Consider the following 19811-nt stretch of genomic DNA (forward strand, 5'->3'; position numbering starts at 1 on the left):
AAAGTTGTTTTAAGAATTAAGAAAATTATCTCAAATGAAGTCTTAGTCAAATGGGCTATATTGCTCTTATATTTATTTTAGGGATTTTTACATACATAACACTTAAAAGTTTCTTATTTACTCATCTAACAACTAAACTTACCTTTTTACACACATACCACCTAAAACTTATTTTACTTTCTAAAATACTATTCCCTCTTCTTCTCCGTTAAAACTTGCCTGATACCGCGTGAAACTCATCTTCTTGTTTGTGAAAACCGTCCGCCTGTTCCATCTCTTTGGCTCTCGGAAATGGGGTTCAGCTCACTACTTCTTTTCCCGCTTAGATTGAATGTTTTCTTGCTTCTCGTCGTCGAATCGTGCCTCGAACTAGGGAAATCATGGATCATCTGTTTGGCTGACCCTATTTTCCCCTACAAAATCGACCTGTTTTCTACTATCAAGGAGTGATCTTTCTTGATCTCTTACTAAGAGCTAGAGCATTATTTGGTCTGGTAAGAATTCTGATCAGATTTATATTAAAGATAACAAAATCAGGTATACGAGTGATTTAGAATTTGAGCATGTGTCAGGCTTTACTAAGTCAACTGTCTTATTTGGCTAGCGAACATGTTTATACAAAGAGGTTTGTAGAGAGGGGTAATGGCGAATCAAGGCTTGGAGGAGAGCCAGCCGGTTGATCTATTTAAGCATCCGTCTAGTATTGTTTTCGAAGAGAGGGAACAGCGAGCATGCGAGAGGCAAAGAGAGGGAGCAGGTGGGCGATTTGTGCGGCATCAGACGGATTTTGACGGAGAGGAAGACTGGATGATATTTTAGAAAATCAAATAAGTTTTAGGTGGTATGAGTGTAAATAGATAAGTTTGGGTGTTAGATGACTAAATAAGAAACTTTTAAGTGTTATGTAGGTAAAAATCCCTTTATTTTATTGTTACCATAATACAAAATTTTATTGGTTAGTCATATATTATATTTATTTCAGAACAAATTTTATGGTTTAAATCATATCATAACCAATTAGGTTGAGGTAATTTTGGTTCAGCTAATTGAAAAGCATACAATTTTTTATTTTTATTTTTTAATTGCGAGTATTTTAATGAACTTAAAAATAGTTTTTGAAAAATATCGAAGTAGTTAGGGCTAATGTGTGCGGGCATCAAAGTGAAATAAAAAATCTTTATTTTCTTGAAAAAAAAAAATATATGAAGGCTTTGTGTAGATGTCGACAATTTGATTAAAAAAACAACAAGATCTCAAATAAATGGGTGAAACTTGACATTTAGGCTTCGTTTGGGATTACTTTCTTGCTGCTTCTTAAAGCAACTTTACAATACAAAAATTCAGATTTTTGTACTAAAAAGTTGCTTTAAGAAGCATCAAGAAAGCCGTCCCAAACAAAACCTTATTAACTTTTTAAAAATTTAAATAGTTTTTTTTAAAGTTTTTTTGTGAAATTTTGAAATATAAATTCTGTATTACTCTAAAGAATTATCAGTGTTATATGATATATTACAAGCAATATATATATATATTTTTTTTAATAACCATGACGTCCACGCCAAAGATACTCCTTTTATTTATAAAACGTAAAAAATAGAATTTTATTACTTAAAATTTAAAATTATTAGCATTTTCATAGAAATTTTGAATCATGGAAATAATTTTGTACAAATAACATTTATTATTATTAGAATATAGAAAAGCTAGTTTCGTTTGGATTTGGAGGCTGCGCTTTGTAATTTTTGAGATTTGAATTTAATTATAAATTCATCACAGCAATATAATTTTGATGGAATGCATTTCTTCTATATGTTCACTTTTATTTGATTAATGGCCTCTATGAAATAATTTTTTTCACTGATTTGTTTTTCAGATAAGAACAACAATTCATTTAGCTGCTGCTTTCTTTCAAATTTTTTATTAATTTTTAAAAATTTCTATAATATAAAGCTATTTATTTTTCACAATTAACTTTATAAAATATTATAGTCATCCCAATTTCCAAATATACCTTATATCTCTCTCTCTCTCTCTCTCTCTCTCTCCCATTCAAAAAAAAAAAATCTTTTTTTAAAGCAAATTGACAATTATAAGCTTCTTAACAAAATGCTGAAACAATAATAATATAAAATTTAGGTTTCGTTTGGGACGGCTTTCTTACTGCTTCTTAAAGCAACTTTTTAATATAAAAATTAAATTTTTTGTATTAAAAAACTACTTTGCGAAGCAGAAAAAAAGCTGCCCCATGAAACAAAAAAAAGAAGTAAATATAGCTGTACAACACCCAAAATAGAAGCCACAGAGATTTAAGTCACAAATTTCTTGCAAATAAATGACAAATGATTACTTCAAATCAACAATTTGGATAAAATAAAGAGTAAAGCTTTTATTTTGCTTGGCTGGTGGCCCAAACCATATTTCTCCAAGCAAAATTATATTTGCATTCCCACTCTGTTCCCATTGGGCCACCCAAACAAAGTAAACAAAATTTGATTTTTTTTTTTTTTTTAAGATTTCTTTGAAGATTAGAGGATCAGTCTGTGTCCCACAGATGAAAGAACACCAAATTCTATAAGCCTTGACCCATACCAGCAAACTTTACAACACCACCAAAGCCAGAGAGCTGTTGGTTGAACTATAGAAGAACAGCAAGTACAGTGATCACTGCTGCAGCACTGCATATCAATGCCTAAAAAAGGGATAAAAAAAAGTCCTGAATACTTTAAAGTATTATTCAAAGAATAAATGATGAAATGAAAATTTTGGGGCTTAGCCCGTATATAAATCACAAACAATGACAAAACCAGGTCTAGAAAACAAGACCAAAGCAAAAGAGAACAAGAGATCAAACAACCTATAGAAAAGGGAACATAAATAAGAAAATCCAACATTACAAAATGGTTCACCATGAAGAATGGCGATGGCCCAAACCATATTTCTCCAAGCAAAATTATATTTGCATTCCCACTCTGTTCCCATTGGGCCACCCAAACAAAGTAAACAAAATTTGATTTTTTTTTTTTTTTGTAGATTTCTTTGAAGATTAGAGGATCAGTCTGTGTCCCACAGATGAAAGAACACCAAATTCTATAAGCCTTGACCCATACCAGCAAACTTTACAACACCACCAAAGCCAGAGAGCTGTTGGTTGAACTATAGAAGAACAGCAAGTACAGTGATCACTGCTGCAGCACTGCATATCAATGCCTAAAAAAGGGATAAAAAAAAAAGTCCTGAATACTTTAAAGTATTATTCAAAGAATAAATGATGAAATGAAAAAAAAAAAAATAAATATAGGGAAATTTTGGGGCTTAGCCCGTATATAAATCACAAACAATTACAAAACCAGCTCTAGAAAACAAGATCAAAGCAAAAGAGAACAATAGATCAAACAAAACCTATAGAAAAGGGAACAGAAATAAGAAAATCCAACATTACAAAATGGTTCACCATGAAAAATGGCGAACAACAAAATGTTAGTCAAAAGAGAGACTCGGGATGAAACCAGCAGCCCAATCATCAAAAAAAATACGGGGCTTGGACGAATATGCCATATCTTTACATATCAAATGTCAAAGAAGTTGAAGAATACTAAAAAAGCCTACTATCCTATATATATATAAAGTATTTATAGAAGAGAGAGAGAGACAGAGAGAGAGAGAGAGAGACTAACAGCAATTGCAGAAGCAGCAAGACCAGCACGCTCTCTTGGATCTTTACGATAGTGGTTACTGAAGTACAGAAATGTGCCATAGTACCATACCAAGGGACATAAAAGTCCTGTCAGAAAGCTGTAAAACGGTGGTGTAAGTGTAGTACATGCAAGGTAAAAAAAGAAGAAGAAGAAGAAAAATAGAAACTATAGCTGAATATACTTACCAAAACCAACCAATGCCACAGCCAAAGCACCGAAGAGGCTTGTCATAAATCCCCCATCCAGTCTCATCATCTTTTACCAAAAGATACTTCACACTGTTGCCTTTATCTATAGCAATCAATACAGTTATTCTCAATTTGGGAGCTAATGTTCTTCGAATTGTAGCATTTTAGAGTACCACATAAGGGATGAGAGAAAGCTTGGAATCTCTCAAAATGAAACTTTACCAATCATCTCTATTTGAAACAATTGTTGTTTATATTTCACATGTAAGCTAATAAGGTATCAGTTTAAAAGATATAAAAATAGTTATAATCCTGAAGACAGGTTACCAAGGCAAATCCTTTAAGTTTAGGGAATGCATGAACTTGATTATTTTAGGGCTTTGCGTGAAAAAAAGGCAACTTTGGTGATTTGAGCATGCCTATTATCCACTGTAATCTTTGATAGTAGGGAGGATTTGATATAAAGAGGAATTTTAATGACTTTCAAATCAATTTTTATTTTCATAAATATTATAATAAACTATTTTTATGTTATGTAACTAGACCAATTCTTGGCATGAAATTGATCTGATGATTCCTTCTCTTGTGGAGACACTTTCAAACACAACCGACTTTGAAAGGGAAGGATTCTCCATCAAAAATGAGAAGGATGAGATGGTGATGGATTATAAAACCATTAATTAGTTAATCTTCTAATTGAGAGATAAATTTCTATAAAATGTAGAGAAATTAAACTGTTGATTATTGCAAAAATGCTCATGGAAAAATATATAAAAGGCAAATCTAACTTTGGAGCATCAACAAATGCAAAAGACAAAAAAATATAGGTTTTATGATTATTGCATATTGTTGCATTTCTTTGTTGCATATTCAATCCTTGATTCTGAATATTAATATCACATGACTTCTCACAACGATTGAATTTCTTCTTATAAGTCTGTTGGTGGTGAAAACTCATGGCCAAGATCTGAAAGATTATTGGGATATGAAAAACTTAAATCAAGACATGGTGGAGTTGTGAAGGGATATGTGCCGATCTGGAAGAAGAATCTTATATTTTTAGGCTATTTAGACTCCAAATGAGTGCATATATTCACTTATGAAGGAGAAGTTTAACATGTTTCTTTACTTTCTCCAAGGTAGTATAATGATAGGCTATGCATCATTTTTTTTTTCCTTAGATGATTTGACAATTTTATGATATATAAGGTTTGGGCATATGTTACAATAGTACCTACTAGATTTGAGCAAAAAAGATTCGCTTTGTAGTATGATAACTGAAGCTTTGATGTTCCATGAGCATCGTGTTATGAGAAAGCATTAAAAATTGTAAAATCCTAAAAGAGTTTGGGACCTTTTTTCTAACAAAAGTAATGTCAAACATGACACTGGTGGGTACGCCTCAATGGAGTGGCAGAAGAACTCGAAAAAAAAAAATCCTATCGAGAATCAAATGTTTATTATCAAATGCTAGTTAATACTAGATATATCATGAAAAAATTGTTTACTATCTTTCGAGAAAAAGTTGAAGATGGTGAGGTTTCAATTTAGAAGATTTTCATTGAGCACAATCCTTATAACATTCTTATCAAAATGCTCCTCATTCTCAAATTTAGGAAATGTTTGGCGTTGTTTAGTTTATGCAACTGTTGCCGTGCTTCAGTGATTTAAGCATACTTGTTATCCTCTTTGAACTTTAATGGTATGGAGGAGAAATTATAATGAATTATATCAAATCAATGGCATTTTGGTGAACATTATAATAACCTTATTCCTATTTTTCGTAACTAGCCTAGTTCTTGGCAAGAAATCAATAAGTAAACAATTCCGTCTCTTGTGACAATTATTTTTGCGTGGATTTGTTAAGAGTACATGAGATCGAGCAGTGGCTCAGTGGCTTATGTGATTGTGCATAGGTTACTTGAGATTGGGGCTTTTGAGGAATCAGGGGGTTGCCCTATTCAAAAAATGCAAGGATTATGGCATATTTCTTACAACAAGGAAGAAATAAATTCATTATGTTTTTTGGCTTGGAGATTTGGTGGGAGAAATTCTTATTTTCTTCTTTAGCTTTGTCATTGAGAAAAATTGCCTAAAATTTAGGAGATTTGCTAAATCCTTATTTTTTTGAGAGGACTTTAACAATTTTGTCACTCCTATATGCCTTTGATAGTGAATTTATTTTATCTCCTTGCCTCCTGAATAAAGGCCTTCTTGATCGAACCACTTAGCTCTTGGTGTTCATGTATCTATCATTGTGCTCATTGTATTCTGTCGTATTTTTTATTTGCGGTTAGTTTTGTTTCTCTTAGATTAATTTAATTATTCTCTTTGGTGCTCTCAAAAAGAAGAGTTTCTGCATTTTTTTTTTTTTTGCAACAATCTAGTACTTTACTTTCATTGATAAGATACACATTATTATGAGAAGAAAAAGAACCCGTTTGTTTTTGAAGAAAGTTACTCATAATTTATGAAAAAGCCTAGCATAAAAAAATGTTTTTAGTTCTGCATTACATTATTCAGTGCAATCTAGTATTGCAGGTCATTTGAAAAAGTTTTACAGACAGAGTACGGTGCAAAATAAGAAAATAACACTGAAATACAAAAAAAAAAGAGTGAAGGATACCTTGCTCCATTGCTGCAAAAGGCATTCTTTTTTATGGCCAAATGATATGTAACTTACTCCTCCGCTTGAAGAACCTTCTACAAAATACAAGGTGCATTAATTTTTATTTTATTTTATTATTTATTTATTTTTATACAAGGTGCATTAGTATTTTTCATTCAAGGAAGCTTGCTATTAATTAAAATTTTTCAAAATTACAGGAACAATGCAATAGGAGAAATTTACACTAATAAAATGGAAGAAGCAAGTCAGATAACCAAATACAAGTGGCTGGAAGAATAAATATAGAAGTAGTCCCCGGTTTCATGTTAATTTAGGATCAATAAGATCTACATATGGTGACAGTATTAAAATTTATACTAGGCCTTGCTGCTGAACGATAAATAAAAATTGTATATAATTGCATATTCAAGTTTCTACTACCCTCAGATTGGACCATCATCCTGAAATCAATATGGAGTGAACAATAGAAACACAGCAATACATTTACAGCTATGATGCACTGACATAATAGTGAAAAGTATCGTGTCAAATATGTGCAGGAGACATTAATGTGCCTAACACATGCTCGAAACATGTTGGACATCTTATCTACGCACTCAATTATAAGAAACAAAAAATTAATGGACATGCATCTCTGACATGCATGCCTCGAATAATAACTTTTTAATAATATGAGTCAAGCCATATATTTTCTTAATTTTAAAATATATTACTTACATAACTTAATAGCTGTCATTTTATTTTTATTATTTTGTTCTATTTTCCTATATATATATATATTGCACAATAATCAATTTTCTTAAATTTAAGATAATAATCTAAAATATCATCTCATGATTTAATCTTCAATTAAGTTTAACGTATTTAATAAATATAAATATATTTTTTATTTTTTGAGCAATTAAAATAAAATTATCATTATACAAATTCATTTTATAATTATTAATTTATGTAATTATTATATACTTTTTAATTTTTAGAATATAATATTATAATGACATGTTTAATGTGTGTTTGAGTCATATATTTTTAGACATGTGTCATGTATTTTAGACATGTGTCATGTTTGTGCAAATGTCATATCATGTCCGTATCTGTGTATTATAGATTTATAGAATCATATCACTGTAGCAAGTTCTTATAAAAAGGGTGAAACATTTGGTGCTGAAGTTAAGGCCAATATATCAGTATCTAGACAAGTATCAATAAAAAAGCTAAAATTAATGTGCAAGGGTTGTTGCTAACATGTTAGGAACTCAAATCTTATTTTTACTTTTGATGTGGAAATATTTTCGACTCTCTCCAAGATCTCACCTTGATATGTGGGTCCACTATATTGGCAATCACTCCACTAACCATTAACTTATTATGCAAAAAGGGCTTATCCAACCATGTGGAGCTTGCATGGGAATCATCCCATTTGAATCTTGCTCAACCATGATAGCACCAAAGACCTGTGCGAATCAAAAATCATATGAAGCAATCTTCCTACGAAATCATTGGCTCTAGCATCACTTGCTTAGGATAGTAGAATGTCAGGATCTAAATTATGCCCCAGATATTATAAGATGGACACCCATCACAAGCCTCTAAGTGAAGGGATATGGGCCACTACTAGTATATTAGGAACTCAAGTTTTCTTTAAATCTTAATGTCGGACTATTTTTTATTCATATGTGAAGCTTAACATCTCACCCATTCTAAAATAGTGCACCAGCTCTATCATCATTCCATTCAAATATAAGTTTTTCAACACCATCAAATGGCATGCACTAAGACTTAGCCAATTACCTGCAACTCATGAGAATCACCTGCTTTTGAATATTACTCAACTATGATAGAAAATATTAAGGGCCTATAAGAACCACAAACTATATGAAACACTCAATTGCAGCCAAATCATTAGCTATCACTTGTTTGCAACCAAAACATTGTTTTTTGAATATTGGAAGCCTAATTTATGCCCAATATATTAGAAAATGGACATTAATAACCGAAAATTTAAGTTAATAGGCGAAAAACACTACTAATATATTAATAATATGGGTTACATTTCTCACGTATATGTCAATTCTCACCTCCATAAAAGAATATACTAGATCCACCAACACTCTCCTCAAATAAAAACAATACCATTAAATTCCATATTTCCATGCACCAGGACACACTCAACAAAGTAGAGTATTTGTGAGAGTCACCTTCTCTTAAATATTACTCAAACATCATAGAATATATCAAAGACCCATGAGAGTTATAAACAATATGAAGCATTCAATCACATCCAAATAATTGGATATAAGATCACTTGTTAAGGAGAGTGGAACATTCAAAGCGGAACTTAATCCCAATACCATAGTAGATGGACATCCATCAATCCAAAAGCTTAAGCTAATGGATAAAAACCACTACTAATATTTTAGTAAGTCAACTTCTATTTTTAATTTTTGATGTGAGACTATTCTCAACTCTCAAGGGGATATCACAAGTTCGAGTGCAAATGCAAATATGCTAACGCTTAGTAATATAATTTATCAAAGGTTGACATCAATTCTTAGAACACAAGCATCCTACTAATATGAATATTATTTTATAGGATTATATAGTAATTAATAGAGTTCAAGAATGTGCATGAAAAGAGTAAAAGTTAAAATAGTCCTCCAACTATTAGTAAATGCCCAATTTAGTCACAGACTTTCATAATATCTCAATTTAGTCCCCAGCTATTAAAAAATGACTCAATTTGAGCTCAAGGCCAAAAGTAACAGTTAAAGTTAACCCCAACAATTAAATGTGAAGGCATTTTGGATATTAGGGTGTATGTGAAATTATTACTTTTTAAATATTTTGTTATTTATCATATTAAAATAAATACAAAAATTATGATTGAAGTTAACCACATTTGTTAATTATTCACTCTTGTTATTTAATTGGGTAACTTCAATTATGATTTTTCTATTTATTTTAATATAATAAATAATAAAAATAAAATATCACATATGTTATAATATCCAAAATGCCCTCACATTTAACTGTTGGAGTTAATTTAACTATTACTTTTGGCCTTGAACCAAATTGAAAAATTTTCTAATAATCAGAGGATTAAATTGGGTTATAATAAAAATCTGAGATTAAATTGGGTTATAATGAAAATCTGAGATTAAATTGGGTTATAATGAAAATCTAAGACTAAATTGGACATTTACTAATAGACGAGGGGATTATTTTTGGCTTTTACTCTACATGAAAAATAAAAAAGAAGAAAAACCAAACAATGATATAAATAAAATTATGGAATTCATAAAGCCAACAATATTTAAGAATATGCATGTTTCCTCAAGTTACACTACAAACTAATGTTGCACTCTTATCTAATAAAATTGGAACTACACTTGCCCTATGATTAAAATAGATGAATGATAGAAATAATTTTTTGAGGATAAAATAGTTGAAACTATATGTAGTTTAGGCATATCCAATGTAGATGATGAACTATCAAACAACAATAAGAGTTAAATAAAATAAAAAGACTAGAAAGAATGAATGAAAAATTAAGATTTAAAAGTTAGCCTCAAATAGATTTAAAAAAAGAATAGAAGGGTAGCTCAGAAAAAAAAATGGCTATAAATTGCGTAAGAAGATATGTGCAAATAAAGTTAAATATCTCATATAAGACTCACCATAAATGAATATAGTAAAACTTATAAAGCCAACACCAAATAATTGGGTTCTCGCAAATGATGATTGTTATGCAAAGAATAGACTTTAAGTGTGATATAATTTTACTTTGGCAATGGAACCTCGTCATTATCTAGGCTTAAGCTATGGCCTTGGCATTATCTACTTAAACTTATTGTATAGAATTGGGATATCATAAATCATGATTGCTAATTTGTGTTTGGGCTGAGTTGAGAGATTTGCAGGATTTTGGAGGCGTTTGTTCTTTGTTTTGTTTTAGTTGGAGGTGTGCAGGATCTTTCAACGCTTAGTTACTTTAGCATCTCAATAATGCTTATGAAATTTGAGGTTGGTCAGGCTAGGCTGTTGGAATAAGGAGTCTATGGGACTTAAAAAATTAAATTTAAAATCTTATATTTTTTATTGAAATTAATTTAAACTTGGATTAAGATGATCCCTACCAACCATATTTACAAATAGCTGTTCTGAGAAATGTAATTAAAATTTTTTTGCTTGAATAAAATTTTCTTTTCCAGTTTTAATTTTGTGAGTGAAAATTGGATGTGTGATTCCTTCAAATGCAATACAAGCACAAAAGCCGAAGTCATCTCCTTGTATAAGTGTAAGATCTGACTTTTTATTGCTGTGATAATTTTGTACCTCACTCTATTTCATCTATATATAATGATATGACTTATTTAGTATTTGTAATATTGATAAAAATTTGACACGTCAAAAATCTACTTTGAAGAAATTAAATTCAAGTGCTAGTTGATTTTACATGGCTCAAATTCCTCATTGAATTTCTCATATTATTTTGATCATTTCACTATCAATTGAGTTTTAATTCTAATATTGGATGTAAATTCTCAAATTTCTTTGTTGATTTTACATGGCTCTAATTCCGTATTGAATATATCAGATTATTTGGATTATTTCATTATTGATAGAGTTATAATTATAGTATTGAATGTGAATCCTCAAATTTCTTTATTGATTTTACATGATTTAAATTCCTCATTAAATTCTCAGATTATAACACTGCCGTTGCCAGGTCCCATGTCTTTTATGAGAAAAGTGGAGGGTTGCGTTAGGTAGTCAACAGCTAGCATAAAACTTATCAAATAATCATGACATGCATCCTTTAAAAAAGAAAAATGATTCATGTAGCCAACCCCACATAGTGGGACAAAGGCTTGATGTTATTGTTATTGTTGTAGTATTAAATTCTCAGATTATCTGATCATTTCAATATTGATTGAGTTCTCATTCAAGTAATTTTTGCAAACATTTAAAGAAAGAAAATGATTGAATTATTTGGTGGCTTGTAATTTGTGAATACTCAATTTTCTTTGCATGTGTCATATTATGCATTATATTAGTTGCAATAGGAAATGCTATCCTGAAATCATTTACATCAAATTGGTATCCAATTATTAGGATCTGTCAACATGTCAAATAGAAGCAGAGCTAAGTATAAATATAACTTAATAGATTATGAAAGTGATGAAATTTTAATAACTTTGCAAAATCAATTGCCTGGATTCTTGAATAAATAAAATTAATTATGTGATGATATTAACAAAGTTAAAGAATAAATTAACACATTAGAAACTAATCAAGTGTATGCACATGTGAACAAGTAGATTTTAATTAATTTAATGCCAACATTTATAAGAGACAGAAAAATAATCAAGATAAATAATATAAGATGTTTAATAATAATACTTGTGGAAATCATAGACATCAAAATTTTAAGGTCGGTGATTCATAAAAAAAATTGAAATTTAAGACTCCACTTCTAATGATAAAATTGATCATAAAGCTTTTACTAGCTATTTATTAGATGTAGATACCCTTTTCTAAAGACAAACCATATCTAATAAATGGCAAGTAAGATTTGCAAAAATAAAATTAACTAATCAATTTAAAATTTCTTAGATGAGTATGGAAAGACATGAAAAGATTGAGAAGAAAATGTACCACCACATAGTTGAAATGAAATAACTTTTAGAAGAAAAATATTTATTGTCCTTTCTTGACATTTTTTTGATGAGTTTAATTCATTAAAGCAAGGGGCCAAAACTAGAACTAAATATATGAATAATATTGAATAATTGATGTTGTGTTCTGAGGTCATTGAAGATTCTTAAACTAATCTTTAGGTCAAAGTTTGGTTTGAGATCTAATATCAAGAGAGATATGGCACCTTTGCACATTCCATTATGTAAACATACTTTTTAACTTGGATTATGCTTTGAACAAGTGTTAAAATTTCACAAATATAAGAGGATGGCCACACATTTAGAGAGTGCATCATTTCATTAAAGAAACCAAGTTCAATCTATTACACTTTTTGCATCTAAGAGTACCGACACTACATTCAATAAGGACAATAATTGAAATCAACTACATGTACATCAAGGTCTAAGATTTTAATCAAAACATGCTTTAACCTTAGGAGTAGCTATACTGAAATGTATGACATTAAAAATAAGCTGTAAGTGCTAACAAACTAGTCATTATGCCAATGAGTCCCGTAGGAGCTTTCATATTGATGCAAAGAAGGAAATTTTTTAATGTCATGCATAGCAACATAACTACTCCAAAGATTAAATTTGATCAGAAGAGAACTACATTTGTTCAAACTTATTTCAAACGTGAGGTAACCTTTGTGAGATTATAGTTGATGGTAGGAGTTATACAAATGCTATGTCTAAGTCTATCATAGACCACATAAATGTGTAACCTAAACCATATCCACAATTATAAGTTAACATGGGTAAGTAAAATAGATATTTTTGTGTTTTATAGATGTCTAGTTTTGATTCCATTAGTCATCTATATCAATAAAAATGGACGTGATATGTTGCCCATGGATATTGCTTATATTATTTTGAGTAGGCTTTGATTGCATGATTTAAATGCTACACTTTCTAAGAGGTTTAATACATATGCTTTCAAGACTAATTGGAGGATGATTGTTTTAAAATCTACAAAACCTAATAGAAAATTTGAATATGCCCAAGAATCTTATGCTTAAAAAAAATTCTTTTTGTACTCGAGTAATCATGGATTTGAGAAAGAGAGCGATAGTTGTTGAGATTAAGAAAGTAGGTATGAAGTTGTGACATTAACTGTGATGTTAATTAAATAATATATGAATTTAAAGATATTTTTCTTGATAAAATTTGCCATGAATTACCATCACTTAGGAATATATAATATTTTATTGATTTAGTTCATGAATTATCATTGCTTAATTTTTCTCATTGTAGAATGAATCCAACAAAATATGTTAAACTTAATAGGCAAGTTGATGAATTACTTAAAGAAGGAATTTATTAAGAAAAGTATGAGTTATTATGTTTGGTTCGTGTTTTGTTTGTTTAAATTAATGAGTGTTCATGTTTAGTTCATGTTCGGTTCATTTAGTGCTTAACGAGCTTTAAACAAACAAGCCTTAACAAGCTGTGTTCGTGAACATATTTAGCAATTTTTTTAAACTATAAAAAAAAACAGTTCATGAACATATATAACGAGTATTCTTGAGTTATCAAATGAGCCAGTTCATGACTTGGACCTTCTTAGTCCCATCACCAAGTTTTACGGGTGTAAATTTCTGCAACACTGATGAGGCATTTTTTCTTGCTTTCTTAGAAAAAAGATTTTCTTGTTGGTCACGTTCTGTTACAACTTTCGGACTTGAAGATGACCCATCACTAATTTGGACATTTTGCACTATCAACTGTAGTTAAGTTGTAGAATTTTGATGCTGTTGTGGTGAATTTTGCGACATACCTTTCAAAGATGAGTCAACGATTATATTAAATAGGAATCCTATTCGAACTATATTAAAATAAATGCTACACTCCCCCCAAATAATTAACATATTAATCGGTTTGTGAATGCAAAGAAAAGTACCACAATAAGGAGGACCGATATACACTTCTAACAATAGAAAAAAATTGTTACAAACGAAACTTTAATGTCTCACATCATAACTGTATAGACTCTATTGGATCGTTTTTACTCATGTTGTTAAAATAATTATGAGATGATCTATAGGAGAGGAGAAGCCTTCTAATAGAAAGAAACAAAGGTATGCGAGAAAGAAGAGAAAAGAACAAACAAAAGTAATATTTGAAGTAGCTATAACTTACCGAGTTACCGTCGATGTTGGCCTTGAAAACGCAAACTTGAGTGGTGTTAGGAGAACAATGAGGGAAGAAACAAGAGGGTTCAAGACTTGGTGCGTATGGGAGAACGAAGAGGAAAGAAACCCAATTCGGTTGTTCGGGAGTCGGGGCTTGAGCGGCCATTTGGGAGTCAGGGCTTGAGCTGGGCGCAAGAGCAAGGAAGAAAGTTCGGCATCTGGGGAGAAAGATTAGGGCAAAATTACAAAGTGAAGGTTTTGGCGTTTGCCGCATTTCGTCTGTCTTTTCTCTTTTAGTATTCAGAAGCACCAATTTTAATTTCTCTGGAATAATAAACTAAAAAAAATTATAGTTAAATAATATATAATATCGGTTTAATAAATATGTAAAATTTATTTTAGTTAGCATATATTATAATATTTAAGTACTTTAAATTTTATTAATTAACAATAATTATATCACTATATTATAATAAATATAAAATATTTATATTATGTATATTTTATAATTTTATAATTAAATATTAATCGAGTTTTTATCAAGCTTATTCATGAGTTCTGAATCAAACACGAATCGAGCTTAATGTCGAGCTTGTTCAAGAGCTTCAAATGACGTTGTTCATGAACATGAATGAGTCAAACACATTATTGTTTAAGCTTGTTTATTTAAAAACTGATTATTTAAAATTTTGTTTAAGTTTATTTGTTTAGTTAATTAAAAGATCACATATGAGCTTTAATCAAATCGAGAAACGAGTAGCTCGTCGAATTGGTTCGCTTACAGCCCTAGCAAATGGGGTAAACGAAAAGTAAAAAGGAAGTAGTTTCATTTGTTTGTTGTTCTTGTATTTTGTGCTGGCTTTCTCTGTCAATCTGGTATTGATGTTGGACTTCTTTCGGTTGCCGCCTAGAGCTTATTTTTCTTGTATGGGGTCTGTTGTGATGGCCCTCCCCTTTTTTGGTTTGCCTGTGCTTACTAGTTTTTGGCTGGTGGAGCCATGGGCTGAAGATTTTGGTTTATGGCTTGTGTGAGTTCATACAGGGTTCTGGCGACTCTTTTCATGGGGTTATGTGTTGTTATTTTTTTTTTCAGGTCCAAACAATGATGTGGCAGGTTTCCTGCTCGCCCCCTTAGACGAGCTTGGCTTGTTGGCAACCTTAGTTGTTGATTCCTTTGATTGGTCAATGGTACTTCTTGTTGTTTTTTCTCTGCCTCCAATGGATGGTCCAAGCATGGCAACCAGGCGGCTTTTCTAAGTCCAAATGCCTTCAGGGCCTTATTTTCTTTCGCTTTGTTTTTGGGATTTTCAATCTGTCGCTATTTGTAGTTATTTTAGCTTTGTATTGTCGTGATGTGGCCTCTTTTAGCTATGTTTGTAGTTCCTTTTCATATATGGAAAATGAGCCTTACTTTTTGCTTGCTTAAATAATTTCATTCCTTATTCTATTTCATCTACATAATTTGATATTGATTTATTAAGTGCTCTTTATTTTTTGATAGAAAATTGCCATGTCAAAACTATAATTTTGGAAATTAATTAATTAATTTTAAGTGGTCACTAATTTTACATGTTTCAATCCCTTGCTTGTATTATTTATATAATTTTATTATCATTTATATTATAATTTTAATATTGTTTGTCATTTAAAAAAAGAAAGTGATTGATTTATTTGGTGACACAACATGCGAATCTTCAATTTTCTTTGCATGTATTCATACCAGCATCATAATTAGTAAACTTTTTTTTTTCTATTGTATTAGTAAACTTTAATCTTGAGTCACCCAGCATCAAAATGATAATGTGTTTCTTAAAATCCTAGCCCATTTAAAAAAAACCTAAATGGTTTTTACATATGGATCATCTAGCAAGTCTCTTTAGCTTGGGATTCAGAATAGTTAAACTTAAAATCGCATGATCACATCATAAGAACTAACAAGTAGAGGCACCACTCAATTAGTCACACTTAGTCATGCACAACACTTTCGAGGCCTTGGAATAGTAGGTACTTAAATCAAAGGATTCCAAAATAAAACCAGCTGCTTAGTTATTGGAATTCCTTTTTTCTCTCTCTCGGAATTTATTCTATTGCTAATAGGAAAACGTAGCTAATATGGTAATAGAGTTCTTGAATGGGCAACACTACTGCTAGAGGTTTTCAACCAATCATAATAAAACAGAAGAAGGCATCTTGTTCTGATTATTTTAATTTTCAACCACTTTCACTGAATAAAAAATTCATAAGGATAAGGTGATAAGTTTCATTTTTTTAGGAGAAAGAACTATGGGATCAATGGATTCAGTGATGAGGAAGATGCCATAGAAGTTATCAGAATGGAGAAATTACTCTGTGCGGATGCCGAATGCTGTCCGGAGATCAACCAGAATGAGCCCGTCGGTACCCCGCCTCAATATTGCTGACATGACTCATTCTAGTTGGTCTCCGAACGTAGAGCTGCGTTCGGCGTCCAAATAATTTCTCATCAGAATGAGGCAAAGTTCTGTTGGCTTAAACAAAACCTAATTCATTAAAGAGTGCATCGTTTTCCATATAATTTCATATCAAAAACTAAACTGAAATCGAAACCAATCCTACATCAATAGAGCTTAATACGAATCAACCCCAAAAAATAAAAATTTTAAGAAGCTTTTTCAACTTAACCGCAGAAAAATTCCCAAAAGCAGAATTATAAACCTTAAAACCAAACCCCAAAAACCCTCCAAAAGCAAATTATACTCCTTTTCCGAGTACCCCAATCCAAACAACAGGCACAAAGCATAAAAATTTATCAACTTAACACGTCAAATTTACCTCAAAGACCTGAAATTCCACAACAATCGAACAAATCAACCCCCCAAACCACCCGTAAATTGCCGCCAGAACCCTGCATACAAGAAAAACATTATGCAATAACAACAAGCAGAAGCGAAAAACTCAAAGAAATCGCATAAAAAAAGAAAAAAGATGGAAGAATTACCCTTCAAACTATAATCTGAGAAAACGATTCGCCGATGAAGCGATTTTTCTCTTCTTTTTCCTCCCTTCTCTTATTTTCCATTAATAAAAATATCAGAGAAACGTTCAGTTTGGGCAAAGCCAATATTTTTCCTTCTTGACGGCGACGTTTTAAAAAAAAAAGTATTTTTCAAAATATTTTACATATTTTTTAATTAATTAGTTAAGCCGCCGGCGCTGTTGGCTGAGTCTCCCCTTCTTCGTCGCGTTGCTGCAAATTTAAAATATTTTTTAGTCAAAATATAATCCATAAAGTTCAAAAAACTTTTTTTATTAAAATTTCTATTTAAAATTCTTACCCTTATTTAATTCATGATTTTGAAAAAAACAATTTTCTCTTTTAAATATTGAGTCTTGAATTTTTTTTTTTTAGTTTAGAAAGTTTAGAAAACACAATTATTGATTGAGAAAAAAGTATTACGTGCGGGGTTCGGAAGCGTCCGGATGCGCTATGTCACCAGTGCATTGGATGACATGGCAGTCCGGATTAGCCTCTGGATGTGTCCGGACTCCGCACAAAATAATCTCTCCCTATTGAGATGATCATAATTTTTTATAAAAGTGATTTTAAAATTGTTGTGGAGAAAACAGTTTTTATAAAAGTTGATGTATAAAACAATTTACTTGCACACAAATATATTAAAATCAGTTAAAAGGCAACGAATGAAACAAAATTTTGATTACATTCTGAAAAACAAAACGATAAAAAAGCTGACCTAAATGAATCCTAAAATATTATCTCACTTTACATTAAAAAAATTATATAAATATTTCAAATATTTAACTATACTATGATCTCTTTGGAGACCTTCAAATTACAATCCAATAATCCATAGTTAGGCTTCGTTTGTAAAAACTTTTTTATTGTTTTTTCAAAGTAGTTCTTTAGTATTTTTTTTTTTGTATTATAAAGTTATTTTTGAAAACAGTAAGAAATTGTCTTAAATGAAGCCTTTCATCCCCCATAAGGGCATCTCCAACTGAAAACCCAATTTTCCACTCTAAAATGTCGTAAAACTTCAAAATACAGTAATTCATCTCTAATGTAACTCCATTTTTCTTTTTTCGCGTGCTTCTTTATAAAGGTAACCATCTCTCTCCTGTTTCGCACGCTTCTTGCGAAAGGTAATATTTTTATTTTTTTTTGGCATAGGTTAATAGTCTGATACTAATATTGTTGTTGCACTGTTTACCTATCAATTTTTTGCTAGAGATTTTGAGTTCGAATGCAGCGATTCACGAACAACGGCATACAAAGATATACAGTTCGGTTAGAGATGCTCTAAGATATTCAAATAATAATATTAACTTGCTTTCATGAATTGACCTCTATTAGTTTATGTAAAACATTCAATTTAATATCTTGTGGTTAGTAATTATGGAAGTCACCACCAAATTATTTGATAAATTCTTCACTTAGCTTATGTCCTATATTCATTTTAAGTTTTTTTTTTTTGGCACATCATTGAGAGTTCTACTCGTCTTATAAAACTACATAATCATACTCCACCTTGAGATTGAGCTTAATTAATTAATTAAATTTGAGCTTAATTCTACGAGTTCAAGCTGGTTCTTTTATAACGAAAATGAAAAAAATGATTATGATTTAAATACTTATTATAAAAATGAGAAACCAAAAGATAAATAATAAATAATCATTTTATATAAGAAAGTAAGATATATATCAAATTTCCCTATGGCCTAATTAGGCGCGCGCCACTCTTAAGGGAAAGGAATCATACCAAATCTTTTGTAAATTAATTCGTTAAGATATTTATTTAGACCTAAAATATCTCCCTCTTTGTTTTTTTCTCGCTCATAAAAGCTGATTATTTTAGTAATAAAATCTTGAGATTTTTTCACAATTAATTTTAAATCAATCAAATGAGGCACACTTTCATTAAAAAAAAGGTCAAATATTTGGGCTCTCTAATTATCTTAGATGAATTAAATTATGGGGAGAATTATTATATAGATATATTTGAAATTTTAATTATGCATAAAAGAATACCCACTAAATCAAGTAGAATCTCAATGCAAATTGGAATTGAGAATTTGTGGAATTAAACTGAAGAGCATCTAAATTACAATTTTTTAAAATTTATACTCAAATTGAGTGTCTAAATGAGAAGAAACAATCAATGTCAAAAATGATTTGATCGGACTACATATGAGCTCAGATAAATCACTTGATGTATAATTGATAACTTTGAGATGTTAATTGGGCATAAATAATCTCCAAATCTTGTATGCTTGCAGTTAGTGGTGTCAATATTTGACACAAACCGAAAATCCGACTCGAAAATTCTAGATCCGAGTCAACCCATTTGGAAAATGGGTCAGGTTTGGGTTTCATATTCTAAAGTCAGTTTCAGTTCAACCAACTCGAAAGCACCCGTAACTCATTGTCTGCACTTGTCTGTTGCACTCGCCCGCTCACATACGACACTCAC

The 19811-nt window shown here is 30.7% G+C and overlaps 1 protein-coding gene across 2 annotated transcripts; it reads right to left on the reverse strand.

The window, feature by feature from the left end:
• Positions 1 to 3026: 3026 nt before the first annotated feature.
• On the reverse strand, positions 3027 to 17451 carry LOC110091866. Of its 2 annotated transcripts, none has more exons than XM_020816122.2 (6): positions 17321 to 17451; positions 17155 to 17227; positions 6510 to 6583; positions 3881 to 3986; positions 3675 to 3792; positions 3027 to 3207 (listed from the first exon to the last, which is right to left on the reverse strand). In XM_020816122.2, exons 3-6 carry the CDS (start codon positions 6532 to 6534, stop codon positions 3154 to 3156), a joined length of 303 nt encoding a protein of 100 aa, XP_020671781.1. In that variant the 5' UTR covers positions 6535 to 6583; positions 17155 to 17227; positions 17321 to 17451; the 3' UTR covers positions 3027 to 3153. The 2 variants fall into 2 exon arrangements, with proteins under 2 accessions (XP_020671781.1, XP_020671780.1); XM_020816121.2 differs by having other exon boundaries at positions 6510 to 6586.
• Between the last annotated feature and the right edge of the window lie 2360 nt (positions 17452 to 19811).

Source organism: Dendrobium catenatum, unplaced genomic scaffold, assembly GCF_001605985.2.
Source record: "Dendrobium catenatum unplaced genomic scaffold, ASM160598v2 fragScaff_scaffold_231, whole genome shotgun sequence".
Taxonomy (NCBI): domain Eukaryota; kingdom Viridiplantae; phylum Streptophyta; class Magnoliopsida; order Asparagales; family Orchidaceae; genus Dendrobium; species Dendrobium catenatum.

Excerpts from the sequence above, each read along its gene's own strand:
- LOC110091866 (XM_020816122.2), bottom strand. The coding sequence starts at position 6,534 with ATGCCTTTTGCAGCAATGGAGCAAG. Across the intron at positions 3,793-3,880 it reads TGTGGCATTGGTTGGTTTTG|CTTTCTGACAGGACTTTTAT; the intron begins GTAAGTATATTC and ends ACCGTTTTACAG. Across the intron at positions 3,208-3,674 it reads TTGCTGCTTCTGCAATTGCT|GCATTGATATGCAGTGCTGC; the intron begins GTTAGTCTCTCT and ends TCCCTTTTTTAG.